The 26832-nt window shown below is 35.6% G+C and overlaps 1 protein-coding gene across 2 annotated transcripts in view; it reads left to right on the top strand.

The window, feature by feature from the left end:
• TMTC2 (transmembrane O-mannosyltransferase targeting cadherins 2) overlaps positions 1–23055 on the top strand; it is a 233768-nt gene extending 210713 nt beyond the window's left edge. For both annotated transcript variants that reach the window (XM_005519400.3, XM_088055777.1), the window contains exon 12: positions 20145–23055. In XM_005519400.3, coding sequence (XP_005519457.1) covers positions 20145–20324 — 180 coding nt within the window. In that variant the 3' untranslated portion in view covers positions 20325–23055. The remainder of the gene's footprint in view (positions 1–20144) is intronic.
• Positions 23056–26832: the final 3777 nt, after the last annotated feature.

The following is a 26832-nucleotide window of genomic DNA, read 5'->3' as shown; positions in this document are numbered from 1 at the left end:
GGAGAATTTGCTGGAGCATTTGATATCTCAGCCTGTGTTATATAGGTACTTTGAATAGTTAATTATTGGGTAGTTAGATGAAGCTGTTCATTCGTCAAACCAATCACTGCAAGTTGCCTCAGTGAAGTGGTCTAGCCATAAGTCTTATTTGGCAAACATACTTGGAAAAGAATTCCAAATTTAGATTTATTTATCTATGTTTAAATGTGTTAAGTTTGGAAAGCTTTTCCAATTCCATCTCTTCACTAGTAAAAGATAATGAACTGTGAGCCACAGTTTAAGGCATTTTTAATAATACATTTATGCATTTTCATCTGTCATGAACTTCTGGCAAACATTGTTCAGCAAACATAAAGATGTTTATCTCTGATGTAGTTGTGTATTGGCAAAGAAATACTTACTGTTTGAGCAGATACATGTAAGAGTAAGTGACAGATGGTTTTTAAGAAGGAAAGCTTATTTCCAGTTTTCATTGCATCAGGAATTAAAGAAATAAAATATTTTTTACTTACCATTTTTTACATAATATTACATTTCTTTTCAATTACCTTCACATTTTTAGGAAAACATCTTGAATAGAAATGGGGCAGAATTTATTTTAGATACATAACACTTTGTCTATGCAATAAATCAAACCTAGGAAAATTTCTGTCACAGAAGTCTGTTGTGGCAAATTTGAGGATACAAGTCAGCAAATGTAGTAAAAAAAAGGAAAAACCCAAGTAAAAAAAAAAAATACTTAAGAGTTTTCAGAGCTAAGAATCAAAAGCAACAACAGCTAAGACTCAAGACAAGCTAACAAAATACAATAAAAAACCCCATAATAACTTATTCATATGGAATTTCAGATTTTCATACTGTCTCTTAAGAACTCTCAGAAAACTACTTATTTAAAACTACTTCATACTTGGTGAAATAACAATAAAGACTTTGTGATTCATAATGCTTGCATAATGCAATACTTTTTTGCCTTTTTTTCTGAGAGGAAACCTTAATGTTAAAAGTATTCCCTCAGCTGTCTGCAAGTTGGCACAATTTCTCTTTTCTGTGCTTCATTGTATACTCAAAATGCTTCCCAGAAACTAAGAAATAAGTTTATTGTGTATATCCCTATATATATATATATATATATGGTTATTTGTGTGAGGTTTCTCAGAGAGCTTTGGAGTGACTGACAGCAAATTCACAGCAATAGTATTCTAAGGATTAGGTATTTCTGATTATTGATGACAAGCTTTACATATTATGAACGAAGTATCCTTTTTGAAGAATAAGATTATCAAAACAATTTATTTTAGAAACTTTCTTTTAACTTTGATTAGTGTGAGTAAAAATCTAATAGGTACTGGTGTTCAGCTTTCTTCAAAAGATAATTACACTTTTATATTCACGATGATAGTTGAATTTTATAGGTAAGCATAGTGTGCATATGGTTCATGACTTTTTAAGAATATTTTATTGGTGCAGAGTGGGAAACTTGTATCCATTTTCACAGCTATTATCAACTGTCTGATGACTTTACAGGGGTATGTCTTAAAAATGTAAACAAAACCAGAAGTAGTCATACATATTTCTTATTGTTATTAACTCTCAAATTTACCACACTAGTTTCAGACTGGGAGGAAAAGCAGCCACTTGAGGAGGCTTACTTGGTAGTAAGCAGTTTAATACGTACATGGTAAGACAGAAGCTTCCAATCTTTTCAAAAGAATATGGAATGAAAATTACTGAAGAATGGCTGCATCTGTGCCGATAAGTTAAATGTGCCCAGTGCTGATTGAACCAGCTGCTTATCAAGGTATTGTCCTAGAGACTGCAGTGGCCCAGTCCAGAGCTGTGTAGAAACCATTTTCACAGCCTGAAAATGCCCACAGTTGATTTTGTATGTGGCCTGTGTATTCTCTCACTGTCTTATGAATATGAAGGATCAGCAAAATTACATGAGTCAAGATGATAAAGAAATATCCTTAAATAGAATAAGTGCTTGAAGGATCTTTGTTTGGGTTGGTTTCTTTTTTTGTATCCATCACTAATGGTCTAGAAACATTTCTTGACAGAAAATTCTAGCTACTAGATGTGTTCATGTGATATAATATACAGATTCCTACCATTCCATGTATACAAACATACCTGTATGTATATTTGTGTACATCTCTTTAGTTGCTAATAGGTCTGACCCCAGATAGCCTCTCAGTGAGAATACTGTGGCAGCAGTGAAGTCTCAATCTGTGCAGTGGATCAACCTTGTTATTAGTATAATTAAGTGCTCAAAGGGTCTGTTTAAGACAAATCTTCCTTCTTCTGGTGCTTTAAACAGTACTGTTTGATATGAGCGAATTATGGAGCAGCATCCCAAGTAAACTGGCACTCTGCTTTTTTTCAGTATGACTTTTTTCCTTTGGTTCCCCAGTCACTTGGCCAGATCCCAAGTTGAAGATCCACTTCTTTGTTATCAACTTCTTTCTTTCACTGTGCCAAGACAATTAAATTATCACTTTTAGACCGATGACAGGCTCCTGTGAGATTTTCATGTAGCACAGCCTGAAACAAATCTCAGATTTCCACTCTTGCATCTGTTTCTTTACAAATGTAACATATTGTATAATATCTCTAATATTGCTACTATAAGATACAGTCCTTAGGAGCAATAAGAGATTTTAGTAATACTGTAAATGCAATCTTTTACTGATTGTTAGTGAATTTTTTTATTCTCATTTAGCTATCATGACACAGTTTTGTTCTCAGCATTCTGTTTTCATTTTGCATCCCCCTCTCTGGTTTCTCAACCATTCTTGTTGCTTTTGGAATGAAACAATATTCTATGTGCAACAATTCCTTATCTGCTCCCTAATATATAAGCCCTTTGGATCTAGAAACTGCTCTGCTGAGCTTTTCTTCACCCATGTCCAGTTTAAATGGCCATCTGATTTACTACTTTCAGAGATACTTAATTGGCTATTTTAGTGCTTTTTCCAGACAGCAGTCTTCACTCTTGCATTTGTCTCCTAGACAAGCCCTTTTATTTCAGTGTCTCAGAATTGGAGAGCAGCAGCGAGCACCAATATAGCTGCATGTCTGAGTCACATTCACATTCAGCTAATCCATTTTTAGAAAAGTTGTGACTAAGGCAGCTTAAAACATTGCCAGAAACACAGTATTCAGTTACAGAAAATATAACTTCTCTGAAACTTGCAGGCTATTGTTTTTAAGAGAGCAAGCATAAAAAGATATTATTTTTGCAATATTGGGGATGATTCATTCATCACTGAACTAATTCTGAGACGTCTGAGAATACAATTTACTTTTTTCATTACAAGCCTTATTACAATGAATAAAGTATTTGCAAGAAAAATATACAGCAAAGGAACAACTGAATACAGTAAAGGTGTGTTAAAACGTATATCCACATCTTGAATGCCATCCTTGCTTTTGGATACACTTTCTGTCTGCAGATGGTAAAAGAATTAAAACACTTTGATACAATTGCTGCACCAGCTGAAAAGAAGCTTGGATGCAAATTAAAAACAAGTCTGGCTCTATTAGTGTTTGAGATACAGACCTAGCTGTTTTCTTAATAACGTTCACAATTGGCCTTATTTGCAGTAGATGGGTATTTATCCTCCATGACAGTAATTTCCAGACAAATTTCAGAAGAGCAGTATTTTCTGTAGAACACACTGCTGCTTTAAAGACGGGAACAATTTGTCTCTACTGAAGAAGCAAGCATTCTCAAGGTTATGTCTATTTTAGCTTTCAGAGGGTCAATTTCCCCTGGAAAGGGAATAGGTAGAGAGGAATCCAGGAAGCAGTTCAGAAAACAAACCTACTTTTATTTGCAATTAATTATTTCCTACAGGACTCTCTTTTCTTCCTTCAAGTCTGTAGGTAACCTACAGAGGTTAGCCTCCCTAGCCCCTTGAACTTTATGAATGCTTTCCAAAAAATATGTTACTGCATTGTTTGCTATACCATGATCAAACCAAAATGATTTTAGAGCCTTCTCACTGAGAAGCACCTAAATGTTTGTTCTAGCATTGTTGGCTTGAGTGTACATTTATCACATTAGTCTAATTTTAACAAATTAAATTGCGTGAGGATATGAAACCATAATTTTCTTGGGAATTTATACAATAATTATTCTGACTATGAGTATGGCTGAAGAAAAGCTGTATTCAGGGATGATTTCTGGGTGCCCTACATATTGTAATCTTCACAAACCAGGAAATAGTTTTAACAAGTTGTTAGGCACTCTAAAATGTGGGCTTAAACTTGCTTTGTTGTGGAAAATCAGTCATCCGGAAACTGTCTTTAAATTGGCATTCTTTACAAGAATGTGAGATTCCCATTTAAGCTTCAGCCTTTGTTCAACTTTTAAGATAACATTTGTGTAACAGAGCTGCGTTTCTAATTTTTAAAGTCTGAGCCTGAAGCAGCCAGTCTTTAAAAAGCAGCTCTAGAACCCCCACATATGGCCAATGGCTTTTGAGAAGAACGGGCACTTTGAAGTGTGACCTCAAGAGTATTAAATGAAAGAGAGCTCACCAGAGCCCTAAGACTTTGAGCCACCACCTAGAGCTGATTGGCTTAGGAGCATTCCTCAAGGAGGTGCCATGACCTGTAAGTCACTACCATCCCAACCACATATTAGTGCTGCTTGCAATCTGGAGCTCATGACAGCTTTAAGCCCCATGTCATCAGCACATTGTCAGATACAGCTGTTTCCACTCTACCACTTCAAAAGGGCTTGATTAAATGTCTCACTGTAACAACATACATAAAGACACACACAGAGAGTGAGGGGGAAAGGAGAAATGTACCTATAAGCAAAATAAATACAATTTCCACTAGATGGTTTAATCATGATGTGGGGGACTAAACCATTTCTTGACTTGAAGGGCTTATGTAATCAGTTAACACAATATCATATTAAAAAGAAGTTTCTACAAGTGCTTCTTTTATTTTATTTTTTTTTTCCCAATGCTGAAGTACAGATTTCATGCCAAGGGCTCCAGGCTTGCAATAATCTCTGCCTCAAACTGTCTAGCTGGTGAAAGAAGAATGCTAGTGATTTCTACATAATTGACTGTAATTTCATAGGCACCTTAGAGATAACATACTTTCACTGCCTTCTTAGGGAAAGTGTTCATAATTCATGGGGTTTATTCATGGCAGGACTTCTAAAAGAAAATACTTCCAATAGTACATACATCTTTAAAAAAGAAAGTAAATGCAGCATTTTTGTCTTGGAACATCTGTAATCAAGATCTGCTTTATTATATATTTTTTCCTTCAATGTTTCTGTGCCAAATTTTCTGTTTGATTTTCTCATGAACATTCAGTAATTGCCTCACTTAGCTTTACTGGGTTTGGAGTAATTGTGAGGGAAAAAACTTAAACACATTTTGCCAGCTTTGTTAAGGACATCTGTTATTACCAGGGAGAATTTTCATAAACTCTTTCAGGAGTTTCTGCTATGTTAAATCTATTGATGATGGCAGTAATGGATGGGTTAACAGCAATTCTTGCACTGTCTGCAGCTGATCCTCAATTGACAGAAAAGCTGGCTACAGTGGATCCAATCTCATTGCCACACTGCTCCAGGGATACAGCAGATCCCTCACCAGTAATGTATCTATTATTGCTCTTGCAGCTCTTTTGAGCAGATCTACCTAGTCCCTGTTGTTCAAATGCAACTTGAGTTGCAAAGGCAAGGAGTGCCTTGCCATCTGTACTCCTGGTTTCTGGAGCATAGTACAGATAAAGCTGTACAACTAATTCCCTAGAGAAACAGTATATATATGATTTTAACACTTATGTATTATTGCCAGTAAAGCGTGACAATTTACAGCTGCAAATCCTTGTTTTATTTAAAATGTTGTTCTGCCTGTTTACTTCTTTTTTCAAAATAATGAGCACATGGTAATATTTTAGCTTTATCTACTGGTGCTATGGCATGACCACAGAGCTGTGTTTTTAAGTAGTTAGCATCCAGCAGATTCATCTGTTCAGTTGTCTGCCTGTACTGAAAGTTAAAAGTGGGCCCTGTGGAGCAGGAGCCTCTGTTGACTGCCTGTGTGCCCTCTGAGATGCTCCCAGCTTCTCCTGCCTTGTGTCAGGGCTGCACATCTTCCTACTACCCACACCAGCTGCTGCTAAGCCTCACATTGTTTAAGGCTTCTTCTGAAGTGTGCCAAATTTTCTGCCTCAATAATATGAATGGCTGTGGATTCCTTCCAGCTCAGCAGTGCTCTTGGCCTCTTGAAAATGCCTCCTTTCTTTGCTCCTGTTGAAGGTGTGAGGAAAAAGAAAACTTCCCAGGATCCAGTTCTTCCTCTCTTCCTGCTAAAGACTCAAGCAATTGTTACAGGGCATGCAGGACTTTCAGGCAGTAAAACAGGTACTGTGGCTTCCTAATGAGAAGAATAGGCATGACTGATGAGAACTGTATTTCCAGATGACATGTTTTTAATAGTTTGAATTCAGACAGATACAGGGGTGGGATGCTTAGGCATGCATCAGCTCCACTGGGAGAGGAGACAGTGGAACACCCTTATTGAGAAGAGGATATCATTCTCTGATCTCAAAAGTTCAAGAGAGCCCCTTCTTGGTTACTGTAAATTGGTTAGACTGTCCCTGTTGAGACACCATAAAAAATGACTCTGAGATTTGATATCAGAACAGCTGTGACATTTTTCATTCTGCATAGTGCAAGGGTGAGCTAGCCTAAATGTTGTGCAGAATGGAAAAATTCAAGAAAATTAGTATTAACTGAATGCAAGCTTCCCATCATTTCAGGTAGAAAGACTCTTCAGTGTTTGCACAGGAATAGCAATACTTCCCCATGTAGAGTTTATCCATGCTCCTCTGCTCTTATCCAAGTCTCTCTGCTCCTCCTGAGCTTTTTCTGAATCTTATTAGTCCCCAACTCACTTCTCTTGTTTTGTTTCACCCCTTTCAGGTCCTTCTTGTCTGGGGCTAAGTGCAAGGCAGATATGTTATTTACATCCAGCTGTTCAGGAAAAACAGTATTTATTCTTTTGAACAAAACTATTTCTTCCTGTATTTGCAATTATATTTGTTCACAGCCCTCTGACACATTTTTATGACACATTTGGGCAGGTTTTTGTGCACAATTGTCAGCTTCAGGACAGGCTTCTGTACAGGACATTGCTCTGAATCTTAAAGTATTCCTACTTCAGTGGAGATTAGTGTCTCCCACCTTAAAAAAAAAACACAACAGAAAAAACAAAAAACCTCATAGAGTGTTTTCCATCCCTGTGATCTCTATCAAGGGACAAAGAAAGAATACAGGCCACTGGAATGGGGATATTTACCTGTACCTTAAGTACAATATCAGAATGAGTTATATAATTTGAAAACCGATTTACTCAGCTGTGGAAAACACTGAATTTCCTTTGGGAAATACATGAGAATATTTATTGTCTTACCCCAGAAAATTGTACATGTGTCTTCTCCTGCATTGTAGCAGCTCTGTAAAAGCAAAGATTGAATGTACGTTTGGGCAATTATAGACTACTTAAATCTAGTTCTAAATATTGTGATCCATCTTTGTGTAAGATGCAGAGGAACAAGCTGGAAATACTGTCATTACAGTTCACATCTTCACTTTTCTGAGAGTTAGGGAGTTGATTTGCACTCTCCTGATTATACAAGCAGTTAAACACACAAATGTCTGAGATAAAATGGTTTGCTCAGTGTAATTTGTGAGCTTTGAAATTGAATTAAAATGCATTTAAGTTGCTGTTTATTTCCATCTAGAATAATTTGTTGTACATTGATATTCTAATCAATACAGAATTGTTTTGTCTGTTTGCAAGTTCTAATTTACTGAAATGAAAATACATTCAAGTTTCTTCTGCTCACACAGATATTGCATTGCAGTACCATCATTGACTTTAGAGTTGCTTCTGTTTCTCCTGCATATGAGAGAGAAATTGGACTCTCTATGTTCTGATTTCATGTGAAAGTATGCAAGCAGCTATGAGCTGTCTTTAGCTTAAGTACTCAGCAAAGTAAGCCAGAAACTCATTGTCATGGTAATTCAGAGTGTTTTTCCTTTCATTTTTAGCTATAAAAATGTTTACAAATGTCTCATAAATATTAGTCCTTCTACAGTCTAATTATTGATGTAATGTATTTTGCAAATCATTCAACCTCATGAACAGTGAAATGTGTAGTCATGCTTTTGCTTACAGGGAAACAAATGTTAGAAATAGGCATCTATATACTAACTCCCCTTTTCTAATTTATTTAACATTTAGAACTCCATTAAATAATCAATTATGTTTACCAAGAACTGTTGAAACAGTAATTTTCTGCATAACACATAGTTTGGGAGAAAGAAACTCTCCAATAATTCATACACTATTCACTTAGCCCATAGGTCATACCAGGTTTTCAGTATGTCTGATGGCAATCCCTTGTGCTGCTTGGAGATGCTTTTCTTCTGTGAAGGAAAGTCTTTTCTTCACAAAAAAACCAGAAGTACCTCAGGGTATTTTAGTTAATGCAACCATTTTTCTGTTGTAGGTTTGGTTGCCCACAGATTCAAAATGTTATGTGACTAAAACTTCAAAACAGAAAAAGACTGTTTTCACAAAAATCATACATATTTATTGTTGGTTTAGTATGTTTCTCAAGAAGTTAATCAGAGAAGTATTAATTTATAGATTCTGTTTTCTCTCTGAGCACCTACCCATGTTCTTCCAGTACCATTAGGTGATGTAATTCACCTTGGATGGCTCATAAATTCTCCAAAGTGAAGGTATTCCCATACCAAATAATACTGGAGCTATTTCATTGTCAAGACTTCAATTCAGAAATTTTGTAGGACTGCACCTCAGTTAATTTGAATGGAAATCTCACAATTTTTTAAATACGTATTTTCATTATGCCAATCTGAAGTCTTTATCTCATGTATAGATATGATCAATCCACCATCAAAATTGCTTGAAGAAAGAAAAAGATGTGAAGTCATCTAGGCCTGTCCCTTGGCATGCAGATTTGTTTCATCTAGCATTTTAGTGTTTTTCATTCATATTTTAGTAGACAGATATATTTTTTTTCCTGTGCTTACTCTTCAAAAATGAAAAATACTGCACAATGGTTGTATTTGTACTCAGCTGTGATGTTAATTTACTAAATAATTTGAAAACTGGGTTTTTGAAACTAATTAATAGGAAACTAAATAGTCTAGATTTGTACTACTGAGTTAAATAAAACGAATCATTATGCTTTGAGAGGATGAGAGGTAGTAGTTTGTAAAGATGCAGTCTCTGTTAAAACTGTGGAATTGAAGATAGTGTATCATGGATAGATTTATGCACTTGATTGTGCTTAACAGTCTGACAGTAATATGGCAGGGGATACTGTGCTGCCTACATCAGTTCCTGGAGAGAGAAAGATTGCATTTGCCTGGTAAATTTGCTCTTGGTGTCAATCAGAAATAAAGTGCTATGAAATAGAGAACTCACACCAGTAGAATAGCATTTCAGAAATTAAACCATCTGTTTGAACTCAATTAAAAGATAATCCAGCAAGGCTTTTCCTAATAGAGTGTTCTAGTGCTGATTTTAGAAAGAATGCAATGGTTTTATCACACAATTAGAACTCATAAGAATGTGGGTTTAATGCCCATTAAATGAACCTGGCAACTGTACATTCTCAATAGGATGTTTTGCAATAGATAACTGTTTAATTTTCTTCCTAATCTGTAGTTCTGATGTATTTCTCAATCTAGGAATGTTTTTTAGTTGTGTATTGACATAGTCTGCTAGATTTTTTTTCCCCCCACGAGTTCTGGAGAAAGTTTCTTTCTCACAAGATGGTTTTTCTGCAGCTGGTTTTCTTCCCCACCCTCCCACACCTTTGGGTTGAATGTAATTTTGTGTGTAGAGGAGAAATGCCCTGCAGTGAGGCTAGTTTTGGTCTGAGATCTGCCTGAGAAGAGCTGTACATTTGCAGACCGCTAGGAAGGGGATGGGTGTCAGGCATCTGTATGAAGTAATTTGCTTTGAATTTGTTTTTCAGAGTAACTTCAGTATCAGTTTGAACATATTCTTGCCTTGGAAGGTTAGTCTAGAGATCAGATGCCTGTAAATGAGAAGGTGCAGTGGGGAGGGGATGGAGAGTTGCTTGTTTCCCCCAAGGAACAGTCCCTTTTTAAGACTGTCTGAACCCCACTGTTTATTGGTTACCTCTTCATTTTGCATTCATGTGATTCTGTTTACCACAGTTAGTTTTACTGGAGAGCAAATGTGCATTCCAGTGTACCTACCCTATTGAAATGTCTCCCATACAATGAACAGCTTTATTACTAAGCTGAGGAAGTTTTACTAATTCTTCAGGTGCTCCAATAAGGATTGTCTTCCTTAACAATAAATAACTTTAATCTGACATTATTGTCAGATTTGTAATAGTGCCAGTTGCCTCAACATCTGGCTGCCTCAAGATCATTGCAGACAATTGCAGCATGAAAGAAAATATAAACTTCTTCCAATAAAACAGCAACAGTAAATAAAATTCACAATAAAACCCCTAGATGAAATTCCATAAGATTTGCTGTATGTCTCTTAGATTCTATGGGGGTGAATGATTAATATGTTCATGGTGGAGTTATTTGGTGGAGTTTTATTGCAACTCAGTAGTTCTACTTCATTTTTACACATTCTGACTGCATTCAAATACACTTGAAATTATTAGATTAGACATTTTCTGTCCTTTTTGAAAGATCCATGATCCTTCATTAATTGTTTGGAAAATTCTATTCAGATAGCTGCATTGATAGAGTGTTTTTGCTGATTTGTTCAAAAATTGTTTTACCCACAATAGAGGAAGAAAATGCTCTCTGAACAGAGATTATTGAAATTGCACAGGAGACAAACTTTTTGGTTTGGGTGGAAAAATGAACTCGAACAGACAGTTCACTGGTAGAACCCAAAGTTAATTTCTGTGGTATCCTGTGGTGTTCATATAGAATGAGTGATAGGTGTAGTAAAAATTGAGGCAAAATAACCTCAATTGAGTCATCAACTACAAAATTGCTTATTAAGTCTACTGACCCTGGGTTGTACTTTGCTCCAGCCATAGAGGACTTTTTCTGGACCAGTTTGGAGGAAGCATCTGGTTTCACTGAATAATTTCTAACACTGAATTTCAGAGGCAGGAATTGAACTTTGATTTCTTGGTGCTAGTCCTGCAAATACTAATTGTCCTCTTGTGCCTTTAGAAGTAATTAATTTAACACTTTTTAAAAAGGAAAATATTATCCAAATTATTGCTTTGTGTGTCCATATCTTAAAACCTCAGTTTGACAAATACAAAAAACTTCTATTTGATAAACAGCATTTGTCAGCATATGCTGCATCAAGTGCAGTCTTTCAGAGTAGAATGTGTAAATCTACCACTGAATGTGTCTTGCTATTATTGATATTAATTACTGTAAACACATGTCACTATTCAGGTGTGGTAAATAAGGCTACCCTAGCTGCAAGTAATTTTATTTTTTTAGAAGTCACAACATTGTAAAAGCCTAGTGAGCAATTAGTGCCCAGTAGTCTTAACTATTAGCAATCAAAAGACCAAATTTTAGAAACTGCAGCCCTGAAATATTTAGGCTGTAAGAATAAAAATTAAATCCGTGGACTTACTGTGGAAGTTAATAATTTTAATATGTACTGTGCCTTTAATTGCTAAATACTGTACAGGGAACACCTGCAGGTTAGTGGCTGCCAGAAAGTAAGGCATGAATTTTTATGAATTGTACAGAACACTGTAATTCAGCATTTTGCAAAAGACCTCTAGTACATGCGTCTCTTCTCAGCCGCTCTCATAATTCTGTGCTTAAAAATCAAACTCAAGACAAGTTTGGGCATAACTTTATTGCATTAGCATGGAAGTCATAGGAGCCAGATGAAAAAGGACAAAAGGGAAGAAAAAATTCTGATGCTTCAGAATCTCCTAGACCTCAGTCTTCTTTTCAGTAATGCTGTAAGACCACACTTTGTCTGCAGGCTCTCTTGATAAAATGATTGTGCATGATGGAAGCCTTTAAAAATTAACAGTATTATTGTTCTTTGTGCTCAGACCAGCTATGTCAAATTATGAAATTGTTTACACTATGTGGCTGAAAGCAATGCCTTATATAAACTAAAAATACCTAAATAGTTTGGGAAAACATACAGTTATACCAATATTAATCTAGTTCTCAAGCATTTAATTCAGTTGTAAGCCAAAGGTGCAAAGGCTTTTTGGAAATTTAATGTTCAACTGAACATTTGAGTCAAAATATTGGAAATCTCATTATATTGAGATTCCCATAACTAGAACTGAGTTAAATTTTAAAGGCTAGAAATCAACATGACTTCTTTCTGAGTCTGCAGTTGTTGTCTATTCTCCAGAAAAATAGAAACTCTAATGCTATATGCCTGTTACAGGCATCTAGGAAAAGCTTACAACCTTCTTTGTGTACTGATGTATTTGATGAGTATCTGAGCAAAAATAAATGGATAATACATTCATTCTCAGCAGGTGTTTTTATTTTCTAATGACATTTTATTTGATTGGAAAAATGAACATCTTTTAATGCTAATAGTGTGAGTATAATTGTGATTAAAAATTCTGATGATCTGTACATTTGAGTTTTCTCTGAAGATTAGCCAGTTTTGATTGTGTTAATGTGGACAACTATTAATCAGCCCTGTATGTGAGCTGCTGGGGTGAAGTACATTATATATACATTTTTTTAACATTTTACATTTCTTTTATATTAAAAGTGAGCTTTGTCTTTAGGTAACAACACAAAGCCCTTTGCTTTTCTGTTTTCCAAGGTTTAGAAAGAAAATGCAGGCAAAAGTGCATTTGCTCACAAATTGATTTTCATTTTAATAAACTTACTTTGTCTTAATAGGACAAAATTCTGTTAGTGAAGATTTTGAGCAATTTCTATTTGTCATTACAACAGTAGAGATGACATTTCTGTCCACCAAATTTTTATTTTGCTTGAAGTACAGACTTCCTACTTAGCATGCAGCCTATTTGTGTTTCATAAGGTAAATAAGTTAAGTGTATTGTAACTATATATTAAAATCATCAAATTGCAGCTATTAGAGCATAGTTGGGTTTCTAGAAACAAAAATTAAGTAATTTGATTTTTTTGTTTTGTTTTAAATGGAATCCTAAAGTGCAAGGAAAACTGAGTAAGATTATCCTATCTTATACTGATGACAACTGGAAAGCAAAAAAGTTTAATTAGAAACACTTTGAGGTCTGGAAAATGTTACCTTTTTTAATTATTATTGGGGTTTTTTTTGTACGACCATAATATGAAATGCCCGTAACGTATGTTCTTCTTTAGCTTTTATTGTGGTAATCCAAGTGTGTTATCTAGAAATGTCCATCGCAGTTTCCATATAAACTGAGTGATTACTAGGTGGCTTCTTAAGCATAAACCAAAGCAATCAGTGCATGGCCTTTGGGAAAAAATGTCTAGATACACAGAAATTACAAGTGTAAGTACATTTTTGTGGGATGATTTCAGCTGTTGTTAGAATCAACAGCCTTTAACAGTTGTAACACATGCTTTTGTTAACTTGCTGATCTGTAAAGTGGCCTACCATGAACATACATAAAGGCCAGTGGTAGATAGCTTTTCAGCAGTAAGATGTAACATGTATCCATATACGTTTGGCTGTTTGGTTTGCTTGGCTGAGCACTCTTGGAGGGTTGAGACTAGCGAGGTGCTGAGGAAAAAAAAATCTCCATTCTCTGGGGAACATTGAGGGTAAGGTGTCCCCTGTTGATGTGACAATTTGAGAAACAAAGTAGACTGCTTGATTCTTCCTTCCTATGCCAAGTCTAGAACTCTTCCCTGACTCACAGCTGTGGGTTTCCTTAATGATGCTGATGTCTCAGTCCAGAAGCAAACTGAATAATTTCATGGTATATTTGTGGATGAGGACACAATCTGTGACCACATCTGCCACCCATAAATAAAAAAAAAAAATGCTGAGAAACACTTCCGTCACTTTTTAATTTCTGGCTTTAAATGTACGTATCATGTAGTTTGCAATTTGAGATAAGAGAGTTTCCAGTGTTTCAAAATACACAAGGTTAGATGCATACAAACAATTTCCATATATATCCATCTGTCACCAGGTGGGTTAAAGTGTCATCTGCTTTAGGTGTCCAGATGAGAGTATCCAAATGTAAAATAATAAAAAAACTAAGAAAAATTATTTGTGACCTAATGTTTTTGTAATATCATCAGCTGTTAAGGTGACCAGGTGTTAACTCATTCTGGTTTTCTGCCTTATTAGCATAATATATTATCATAACCTGAGACTATATATAAACAGTGTTCAACACAAACTATTTAATTGCTATTTACTTTTAAAAATATTTTTATTTATTTATTGAATATTTCTTTGGAGGTCCTTTTTTTTTCTGCAGGGTGTTCATCTTCCCTGGAAATCAATTATTTGTTAGTTTGGTGAACAGTGAATGAGGTCTCTCTCTGTTTAGTGACATGTTAGTAAATAATAGGTAAGGTTGTTCTCTTTCCAGTGTTAAGAACATACTACTCTTAAAGAGGATGACTGAATCCAAGGATCCACTCCCCTCCAGAGCCTTGGCCTATTGCTCTTTAGATTTATATAGCTATTTATGTTATTCATTCTTAAGGTAATTAGATAGGGACACATTTCCTTTGCAGCAGAGGTGATTAGGTCCATTTCTGACTAATACAACAGTGGAAACTGTGCTCTATGTTCAAATTAATACTGGCAGGGTAAGCGTTTTCCTCTCCATTTCCCTTCTTAACTGTTTAAACTGAAAGCTGTTGTTGACACAAAAGCATACTTACTAAAATTGTTCATAAGCAGATTGAAATTTAAGTGATGTACATAACTACTGTAGAGGAAAAGTTGCAGAACATTTTTCCATTTTAAGAGCTTGCAAAGATGCTGATTTTTTTGTTTATTTGTTTTCCAGAAGAACTGAATGTTTTTCTGTCTGGTTTGGTGACACAGGAAATCCCTTTCAACTTTGAATTGTAGCTTTTTTATTCTGTCTGATCCATACTAAGCAATACATTTTGTCGTCTTGATCCAGAATGCTTTTTGCACCAAATTATCAGTGCCTAGACAATTAACTTTCGTTGTCTTAGCCAGCTTACTGAAGATCAGTGTCTTAGTTGTGGTTCATGTACCGTTTTGAACAAAATAGCAGACACAGCACATCAAACTGCAGTTCTTTAGAAGCCTTATAGCATAGAGAACCAGGTAGAAACATGAGTCTCTCTCCATAACTGCTGCCTGGTTTATCTGAGAGCACTCCAATAAAAAAGTCTGCTTCCATGTGCCACTGATGAATTTACAATGTTGTCACTGTATTACATTGGAGAGGAAGATGCAGTTGGCAGCAATCATCTCTCAGCATGTTCCTCCCCTCCTTTTCCTTCCACCAGTAATAAAAGTTCAAGAGAAAATTCTTGCCATCACTGTAAAAGGATAAAAAAGGGCATGACAGCATATTACTTAGTGGCCACTGATCAGGTGCAGCAGTCCACCATGATTTTCTCTCATGTCTAGTGAGCCATTCTACAGCTAATACTCTGCTGTTTGACTGCTCAGTCCTTGTACCACCTATGTGTCTTCAGCTATGAAAGAGAAATTTCTGAATTCTTCACCCCTTTTGAACTACAAGTGCTAGCATGAAATATTCATTTGTGATTGATGTTTTGTGTCCTTCTTTAACTCAAAAGAAATCCTTAAAAGAATAAGTGTCCTTAATTGCACTTTTTAAAAACAATACACAGCCTCTGTGTTTCTGGTAGGTTGGCCACACTTACTACAGAATTCATTCAACAGTCCTGGGGTTGTTCTGAAACATCTAAAGTATCAGACACGGCAGTAATTCCTTAAGAGTAAGATGGATTTTGGCAACATCTTTTAAAATGGGTCATTGAGAAGTATCTTGCACTTGTGATTCTACTGGAGTAAAAATTGCCGTAATTTCCTTAGAGATTTAACAAAATGCACTTTCCTCTCAGAATTTACTGCCCTGATCTCTGTGGTGTTGAGCAGAGAAGGTCATCTGTAAGTAGAGCTTTGAGGAAAACAATTTTGGATTTCCTTGCTTGTGTTTGGACTGTTCTTTGTTCATACTTCTCTGCCATGCAAAAGGTATATTTGTGCTAGATTAAATGTTTGTGTATTTGTTTCTCTCTCCATAACTTCTTTGACCATGTAGGAGTAAAATTGGTTTTTTGTCTTTGTGACTGTACTTCTGCTATGGCATTTGCTGTATGTGGAGGCAGAGATGACAAACAAGGAGGCAGTTCATCTTCTATCCCATTAATTCTGTTTGTGGGTCCAATACTGTACATGGTTACGGTAGTGTAATCCTGAAATACTACTCAGAATTATTTTGAATTATTTGAGGATTCTATAGTTCTCTAATTTTAGAGAGGACTTTTTGATAGGGTTTTTGCATGGCCCAATGCTCTCCTTTTATTTTGGTACTCAAGGGAAAATTTGAAAAAATTGTCATTAATGTAAACCAAAACCACCTCAGGCAACTAAATGCTTGCCTTGTGTTATTTTCTTATTCATTAACTACTCTGTTCTTTCTTTCCCCTCCTCCCCCTGAGCACCTTCCCCCACCACCCCCAAAAAACCACTAAGGAAACAAGCACACCACGATAAAATGCTAATAATGGGAATAATTCCAAATAGACTGTAAAAGACAGCATTTATAACCTCAATAGAAATGCCAGTCAGCTATTTTTGATGTAAAGCATCTGTCTCCAGAAGGAAATGAAGGCAGGCCTGTTTCTCCTTTCAAGTCTCTGAAGTAGTAGGTGGTGTCATTTGTTATACAGTGCTACAAGCCCCATGTTATTGCAGTGGTAGCTGCTGACTGCCTTTGTTAACGTACTGAAAAGTTTTATCAGCTGTCTTTAATAAAAGACAAACCATGTGAAGTAAAACTACAGCAAATGTCTCTTGCTCTCTTATCCTCTGACCATCCTTTATTGATGCCAGAGAGCACTGACATGGAATCTTGCAGACGTGCAAAATCCTTGTGACTGTTACAATAAACCATAGATGCTGGCACCCCAGCACTGATATCCTAGAAAGTTAGGGAACAGTCTTTCCAAAATCCCATGCACTTCCTTATTTGAAACGTAATGGAGTTGGAATGAACTTTCAGTACTACCTGAAATGATTTATCTGTTCACGTTTTCCGTGGATACCTTTGTGTAAAACATTAATGGCTTGGAATTTGTTAGGCCTCCAGGAAATCAGAAATGATGTATAGAAGCTGGAAAATTTCAGTTAAAAAGCATGAAGTTTGTTCATTTTATTTGTTTTTGTTGCTTGCCCTCGTGAAATGGTATATCAAATTAAAGACATGATGGTAGAAGAGTTTCTTAGCTAGGCATATAGTCTTACATATGTGATGTTCTTGATTAGTCCCATACACACATCATATTTTCAGGAGGGTATGGAGGAAATGGAGAGGAATTCTGGAAGCCATATGAGACAACTGAGTTATTTCCTGCACAGTAAGTTTTGTGAATGCTGTAGAATTAGTCCTGAGCACATTTAAACATGTGCCTTATTTATATGAGTTTTTCTAGGTTTAAGATTTTTTTAGTCCTTATTCATTGTAAGCTTTGTCTCAGTGTAAACACCCACACTTATAATTCAAGTGAGAGGACAGCTCTGTGTCAATAACTTTAAGAAAGCTCTTTCATTCATGAACTCTGATTAAACAAAGAAATCGCACGACTAGAGGAAATGGACATTCCTACTCATGATTCGCGAAAATTCTCTCAAGCAATCTGAAGTCTAAAAATAAATTAGATATGGGGATATTTAAACAGTCATCAATGTACATGGGAGCTGATTTCCAAGCGTTCTTCCCTTTAATAACATCAGTTGGCACCCAGAGCATCTGTAATTAAGGAGTATATTACTGCATTACAAAACAGTATGCAAGACAGGCATACTCAAAGGTGGAGCTATGAAAATATGGCTGCCAGTGTGAGTTATTTGTACCATAGATTACATTTCATGGGCCTTCTTTCCCTTCTTTTGAAGAGCATTTAACTGATAAAACTGTATGAAACACAGCTGGTGTTTGTTTTATTCACAGTAGAATGAAGTAACTGACTTAGGGAAGGTGGAAAAAATCTATCAGGGTAAGGCAAGAAGAAGTAAATGTAAAAATTACATCTTCAAATTCCTCTTCATTAGCATTGTGGTGTTTACATTAAGGAGGGCTGAACTAATTTTGTTTTGCTTCATTTTGAAACTCTAAGCTATTTGTTCTGAAAATTTGATACATCACAGTTATTTATGAGTTTTTGTGATGCATATGTTAATAGGTTAAAAGAAGCAAGAAGAAAGCTGAAAAAGAATGAATATATAGTATGAGGATATAAAACATTGGAATTATCTGAACATTTCCACCACAAAATTTAGGTTTTAGACATAAGAATTGTAGGGATTTTGTTGAAGCTTGATTAGAAAGCATAAGAGTAATGAGTTTAACTTTGTAGTGGAGAGGTTTGGAACAAAGGTAAGTCGTCTTCGCCATAATGATTTCCTATTACCACATCAATCTGGGAGACCAACAGTAGTACATATTTTATTTGCCTTCTACCTAATGTATATTTCCATACAATCATCAAATGGTTTGGGCTGGAAGGGACCTTGAAGACCATCAGTTCCAACCTTCCTGCCATGAGCAGGGACACCTAGACCAGGCTTCTCGGAACCCCGTCAAACCTGGCCTTGAACACTTCCACAGCTTCTCTGGGCAGCCTGTTCCACTGTCTAAAAAACTTCAGTCTTCCTGAAGTTATTGTCAGTGGAGGTCTCCTAAAGCATCCCAACACACCCTCACAGTAGTCTGAACTTGATATGCCATGTGGCTTCACATTTTGAATATTATTTTGTGCAGAACACTGGTAAGTGGTGGCTTGAAACACTTATCCTCTGAGGCAACACTATGTGAGTTTGAAAACGTGTTTTCCTGATTATTTTTATAATTATTATTTTATATACATGCATATACATATATATACATAAACATATAAATATATATATAAATATATATAAAAATTATAATTAGTATTAATTTCCTAATTAATGGATTTTCTCATTGAAACTTAGATTGACCTGAGGGTGAGAACCACAGTGAACTTTGTGTGGTTTTTTTTCCCATTGTTCTTTAAAATGCAAAGTACTGGTTTGACAAATGCCTTTACTGTGCTCTCACTAGGATGTGAATACCTTTAGTGCTTGCCAAAAGGTAGGTTAGACTCTTCAGCTTCATAAATGTGTTTTTCTGCCCTTGGAATATTTGTTAACTCTAGTGACCAGGCACATTATTATCATGAAGAAACCTATTATTTCTTAATGGAGTAAGCTAGAGATAAAAAATAGAAATGATTTAAGCATTTTGTCTTAGCTAAACATGAAAAAAAAAAATTAGTAACAAACTTTCAAATTAATTTGTTACAAAATTTTAACATTTTCCCACCATTGTTGGTTCTATTCAATCATTCATTAAGAAATAATTGCCACAGCCCGAATCTAAATGGATATTCTAGAACCCCTGAACACACTGAGAATCGGAGACCAGGTTGTATTTTCTACCAGTTACAATTAAGACAAAGAGAAAATAGGGATAAGTTCCAATGTGTTAACTATTCCCAATGATTATAAACTCTTTATTGGCAATGGGTTTGATTAAAATTAAATTCTTGTTGCTAATTCACTCTTGCATTACTTTAATTTTCTCTTGGAACCTGTGTTATGCCAACATTACCACATTTAAAGCTTTTTGAGCTCTGTGTTTTCTCATTAAAGAGAAAAGTCTTATGTCTGTAGGCACTAGAGCTTGACCTGTTTAAAGCACAACCTGTTCAGCTGTTCAACAGCACAGCTGTTCAGAAACTTTTTCTTGTTATCTGTATTTGCTTAAATTACTAAATTGTTTCCATGAAAAATCAGCAAACATAAGGGAGTAATTTAAGTGGAAGAAGATTGTCTAAAAAGAAAAATTGAAAATATTTGTAATATTCCTCCTTCCTTTTTTATTATTGATACCAGTATCCAGCTGCCCTAATGAATCTTGGAGCCATTCTCCATCTGAATGGCAAACTGAAAGAGGCTGAAGAAAACTACCTCCTTGCTCTTCAACTGAAACCTGATGATGTCATCACCCAGTCCAATCTTCGCAAATTGTGGAATATCATGGAGAAACAAGGTTTGAAAACATCGAAGACATGATGATGAAAACTCTGAACTTCTTTTTCTTAAAGTGATTAAACCCAAGAACTAGAACTTCCACACAGTTGTCAGGTCAGAGAACTTGCTGGACTTGACTGCAGGGATCAGAGGTCCTAATTGCTGCTAGGAGAAGATATTCTGCTAGAGAAATAGAAAAAGGGAGACTTTGAGGGATTCATGAAGAACTTGTTACGCAACAAAAATAGTTGAAACAATGGCACGTGAGAGAAGTTGTTTTGGTATATTTGATAAATAATTGCAAATCCCATATTGCTTACTTTTGGATGGGTACTTGAAATGTATACTGTCATAGAAATACGAAGGGAAAATCACACAGTAAACACTAAACACAGTAAAGCCATATGGGAGTTAAAGTGGTAATAGTAGGTTAAAGTATTTTGCTAATACTGTAATTCATTAAAATGTGTACTAAATCCAGTGTGTTTGCAGTTTGTCTTAATGCTGCTGTATCTCACTTTTGAACCACTTGCTAGCCAGTTTCACAGCTTATATGGCCCACTCTTTTCAAACCTGTCACGTGATTAGATGACAGCATTGCAAGCTGAGAAAATGCCTGTTACTTCAGCTTGTTAACTTATAGTACAGTTTTCTTGAGATACACAGTCAAATTTCTGTGAGGTAGCAGAATGATCAAGGAGCTGTCTGTATTTATTCTACATCAGATGTAGTATGTAGGCTGGTGAAAAAAAGACCAGAGGTGTGATTTACCCATACAAGGAAGAGGAGTATTTGCCCTGATACCAAATCAGTGTGGTCAGACTGTCACCTTAGAAAATAATAATTGGTATTATAGAGTAATGTCTTTGAATCTCTTTAGTTTGCTATCAGGTAAGTCCAACTTTAAATTGAATTCTATATATGATATTTTTGCAATTACTAATTAAAATTAGATTTGAAAATGTTAGTGCTTGGGTAGGCTAAAATGAGACTTCATGAGCATCTCAGAGAAAAGGGAATGTTATGCATTGATGAGGCTAGAAGAAATTTGATTCGATCATGCTTAAAATAGTGTAGATTAAAAGGAATTAGTAATGGTGGTTGCCAGTTACTTTCCATATTGTTGGTGTTTTAAACAACTTATTCAGATTCTAACCAAATATTAGCATTCTGTTTGTATTCTGACACATGCTAGCAGCAGAGCTGTCAAATATCTAAATATGCTTTTGGTGAGGTTCAATTTATTTCTGTTTCAGAATGATTTAGCCTCATTACTGTTTTAGTCTTCAGATTTTAAATGTAAAAATAATTTATTTTAAATCGAAGTGTATGAAGCTTTAGTAATTATTTTCCAGGCCATTTTTTAACTGCTTTCTTTCTTTGGAATAAGTATTATTGCTTGTAAGAAAATGTACTATTTCATTTAATGGCCCTTTGGTATCTGCTTCAGTATTCCTTTCATAATGATAGATAAAATGTTAAAGTGGTAGAGCACCTTGAACTGAAGCTTCTTCAGGATCTTCTTTTAAAAGCTCTTTATTACTGAGAAGGGGTTTGGGGTTTTTAGTTTATGTATTCCTTTTTAACTGTTGAGCACCATTCCAACAAAAATGTAGAGAAGAACACTTTGCTGTATTTATTTATTTATTACTTGACTGCAGCAATGTTACCTGCCATTAACACAACAATCTCTAAGTGTTGCTATTTCTTTTATTTGGTTTTACTTGCATTTGTTTTGTGGTTAGTGTATGTACCAAATGGGAAAGGGAACATTTGAATTATACTCTTCCTTCCTGGTCATTCTACCCTTACACTTGGATACTTGGATTTGAAATCTGGATTGAAATAGATTGGGGAATAGCTGTTTCAAAGTCAGTATAGTAGAAAAACTGTAGTTACGTGTGTTTCCTTTTCTTCCCTCTTGCTCACTAAAATACCGTAAGTTGCTAAGTTTACAGCTGGCCCAGCAGAAGGGCCAGAGGGGCAAGATTGTTTGGTTCTGTGGAGTGTGTCAAGTTTTTCTCAAATTATGTTCTTGCTGGAAAAGCAAAACTGAAGGATCAAAACTTGAATTTCTACTTGATCGTTGAAACCAGTGTTAGAATACAATGGTAGCTTGAACTTATTCTCTTGCTTTACTGACTTTCTGGGAAAAGATATAGAAATAGATAGTAACTGTAACTCAGCTTGGTATAGAACTGTGGTATCCTGCAGCTTTATTTGCTCAACAGCCATCACACTTCGATGGCTTCTTTGTCTTAACCATTCACCAGGTTATTTTTCTCCTTCAACTTGTACTTATTCTTGTTTGGTAATTTTTATTCATTGCACAAAAAGGGGAAGAGGGGAGCACTCCTGTGATATGGTGTCATGCTTGCATTGATAACTGGTTTTGTTTGTTTCTTTAAAAAAAAAAACAAAAAAAAAAGGAAAAGAAAAAAGGACTACCGTAAATTTACCAAGAATGTCCCTGAATACATTTTTTTAATATAGGTCTGGGCTTGATGACTTTCTTCTTTTGGGATAAATTTAAAACATGTTTAAAATATGTCTCTCTGCTCAGGGATTTGTGGTGGATTATTGCAGACAGTGCTAAACAAAAAAAAAAAAAAAGAGCACAAGACAAGTTTACTAAATTAAAATTTTATTTTTTGAAAAACTGTTATTTGTATAAATTATCAGATTTGTAGGCTTTCCTTTTTGTAGAAATAATTGTTTATGTGCCAGATAAAAGAATTTCAATTTTGTTCAATAATAAAGCATTGATAACTAATACCCTGTGTGTTTCTTTGTGTTACTGTAACAGTACTGTGGGTTTTTTAATTGTTCTAATTTAATGAGTAATCTTGATTATTTTATGTATGGGAGAACTGTTTAGCATCAGTAAAATACAACCTGTCACATTTGGCTTACTTCTATGCTCTATTTCAATTAGACTTCAGAGAATATTTTCAAAAAGGTTCCCTGAAAGCATTTTTAAATATTTATACTCATTAAATCTAGCCAAAGGGATGTCATAATTATTATATTTGATTATTTTTTCTAAACTCTATAGGAATAAAAGCTGATTAATATATTTACAAAATATTTTTATATTACTATACAAACATGATATCAGTAAAAACTTTGCTAAAGTGTTATTGGTTACAAAAGCTAAAGAGAAAATTGCACTTAGGGACGAGGTCTTTTGCATGTATGAGGTCACCTTTTCCTCATGCTGGGATGTCATATGATGAGTTTCAAATCTTCTGCCTTCCTGTGCAGAGATGTTATGAAACAACATGGTTCTTTTGCCTTTTGGCTTTCTCTTAATCTTCTATGGACAGAACCTCCTTAACTCAGTGCAGAACTAGTATTCTAATATCTCCCTAGTTCTGTTGCATTCCAGTCCTGAGCACTGATAGGTGTGCTCTATGATTGAAAAACATGCATGGGCACGAGCAGGGCAGTCTTTCAGTCAGTGACTTGCAAATTCACCTTATTTCTATTGAAGGTCACGCCTCACCTTCAGACACTCCTTGCCTGAGTAGGTAATAAATAAATGGCAGATGATGAATGTAGAGAATGCAAAGAATCATCTGAATTGTGTCACTTATTTCTCTTGGAAATAGAGCCTTAGCATGGGCTTGAGCTCCTGCCCTGGCACCTTAGCCCTGAACCCTTCTGAGTGAGATCCTGTTCTGTCTGCCTTGTGCTGTGCTTCCAATATTTCTGTTCTTCCAAGGATCACACTTTCAGGCAAGAGATACTTGCTACGTCTCCATTTCTGATGAAGGCACACGACCACTTTCTGGTGATTTTTTTAGTCCTGCTTTCACAGACCCATCTGAACTTGCTCTCAGTAGCTGTTATGGATGGCTGTGTCACTTCTGGGATTTCAACTAAGATAAAGGTAAGGCACTAAATGATTCTGTGTAAGTATACCAGCTCATTTGGATCTGACTTGGCACTCTGTTGTAGGCATTCCCATGGCAGTTGTGCCTGACAGAGGTGAATGCAGGTAGCATGGGAGGAGACACTGCTTCCAGCTCATATATAACAGGCATCAGCAGCTGAATTATGATCAGATAGGCTCCCTTGGGTAGACTGATCCTGCAATTTGAAAAGTCCCTGCCTTGTTTCACACAGATGCTTAACATTTAATCTCCCTGAGATTCAGTAGTGTGATGTTGAAAGAAAGTGATTATACGAATAGAATACATCTGATGTTGTGAAGGGATATTACGAGGGAGTTTGAGAGCAGAGGCAGACATTTTGGGGGAAATTAGTAAACCTTTAGAGAGACAGATTTTATTACAAGAGCAAAGAAGGAACCCTGAGATCAAGTTATTCTAGAATAAACTATGGAAAAGTGAATTCATCAGTAATTTTTTTTTTTAAAAAATGCAAGAAAACAAAACCCCAAAGCTATACAGACTTGTAAAAACTTCTAAGTTCTTCTGTTATAATAATAAATTGAAACCAAACATTGCCAACAGGAAAAGCTGTCCTTGGAACATAGTATTATAAAGTTCAGGACATAAAAATATATTCCCCATTGTGCTGGTTTGGCTTTGGCTGGGATAGAGTTAATTTTCTTCACAGTAGCTAGAATGGTGCTGTGTTTCAGATCTGAGCTGAAAACAGTGTTGATGTCACAGGGATGTTTTAGCTGTTGCTGAGCAGTGCTCGCACAGAGTCAAGGCCTTTTGTGCCCCTCACACCACCCCCCCAGCAAGGGTGCACAAGGAGCTGGGAAGTGACACAGCCAGGACAGCTGACCATGGGGATATTCCAGACCATATGGTTTCATTCTCAGCAATAAAACTGGGGTGGAGTTTGGCAGGCGGAACTGTTGCTTGGGAGCCATCTGGGTATCAGTTGTTTGGTGGTTTAGTGGTGAGCAATTGTTTTTCACTTGTATCACTTGTTTTTCTTGGGCTTTATTTTTCTCATGTTTTTGTAATATTCTGTTATTATTATTATTACTGTTGGTTTTCTATAATGCATTAAATTTATTGAAGTTTTAATTATTATTTTTTTCCTAAATCAGCCTATGATCTTTCTTACTTTTACCTTTCCAATTCTCTCTTCCGTCCCACCAGGAAAGAGTGAGTGAGTGGCTCTGAGGTACTTAGTTGTTGGCAGGGGTTAAATCATGACACCCACAAAAGACTGAATGTGTGACTCAAGTTATGCCACTTGATTGGAAAACCTTTAAAGTTGTATTTTCATTCACTTTTCAAGTCAATGTTTCTCCTTTCCCTTAAAGATAAATTCTTTATCTTATTTCCCCTGTTGTGCACTGTCTCTTTAGTGCTCCCACAGTTCCAGAGCTGGACGGCTTTAAAGGTTACTCATGAGGAAGCATTTCAGAAGGGCAGAAACAGCACAGTGCTCCTTCTAGAAGGGTTTAAGATGAAATAGATTAAATCATTCACTCTTGCTGTACACTCAAATTGTTTTGAATATAGTTTCAGTGACAAAGCCTGGTTTTACTTACACAAGTTATGGAGCTTACAAATATTTATGTGTAAGGCTGGAGATTAAATTGTTTATACGTACAAATTTCTATCCATTTGTGTGCATTTAACCACAGATGCATGTTTTTAAAAAAAAATTGTGATTTCCTTTCGAAGAAACGGGTGTGGAAGCGATGTTGTGAGAAGATGTGGGGTTTTCTTCATTTGATAGAACTGAAGAGCCTGTCTTTCCTTGCATCACTGCTCCTTTAGCTGATGACATTCTATTTCTACATAGATATTTTTGTTTTTTTCTCTCTTGCAGAGTTTCAATAGTTTAAGTTACAGTTTCTGTTTAGAGCTAGGTAGAAATGGAGATTTGATGGCTAAACTTGAACTCAGTTTTGCTTTCAGTAATTATTTAACCCAGGTGAATAGATTTTTCAGCCCAATATACAGTGTTTTGCTGCAGCAGGTAAACCTGGAAAGCAGAGATTGTTTGAGAGTCTTTGTTGGCTCTTCTCTAGGTTTTTTTTAATTCCTGTCAACAAAGCATATTTTTTTCTCTTCTGGAGAGATATTTTATTTTGTCTCTAATTTTCTTGAAAGCAGGTACTCCTGCATGCCCGGTATTTTTCTTTAATACAATGAGAAATTAGCTTTCCATAGAATTGATTTCTTTATTATTTGGTCATGTTTGTTGCAACTGCAACCGTAAGTTTCTCTACAGTACATGAGTGTATAATTCAGTGTATTGTTCCTTATATTAAATCAATTCCCTCTTCTGGTTTATAGTGATATGCAAAGCAAATCATTGCCAATCATTTCTGCACACCCACAGTTTCTGGAATACAGCATTACTTTTCCTATTGTGGTAGGGAATGTTTTGTTGTGACAACAGGAAGATGTAAGATGATAGAATAGGACTTTTTTTTTTAACCACCGTCATTTCATAGCCTTTTTTGTCCTTTTCCTTGAAGAAAGACTTTAACAATCATTTTTTTTTAAAAATTAAACATACTATTAATAGCAACAGAGCTCAGTAAATGGCACTTATACCTTAAAATTCATGGATAGAGTGTAGCAGCTCAATCATTAAAATCTATTCT

The sequence above is a fragment of the Pseudopodoces humilis genome, chromosome 5 (assembly GCF_049639895.1).
Source record: "Pseudopodoces humilis isolate 2021_Gansu_Grassland_sample_001 chromosome 5, ASM4963989v1, whole genome shotgun sequence".
Taxonomy (NCBI): Eukaryota; Metazoa; Chordata; class Aves; order Passeriformes; family Paridae; genus Pseudopodoces; species Pseudopodoces humilis.
The sequence above is the reverse complement of the archived record's forward strand: the minus strand, read 5'-3'. Positions and strand labels throughout refer to the sequence as shown.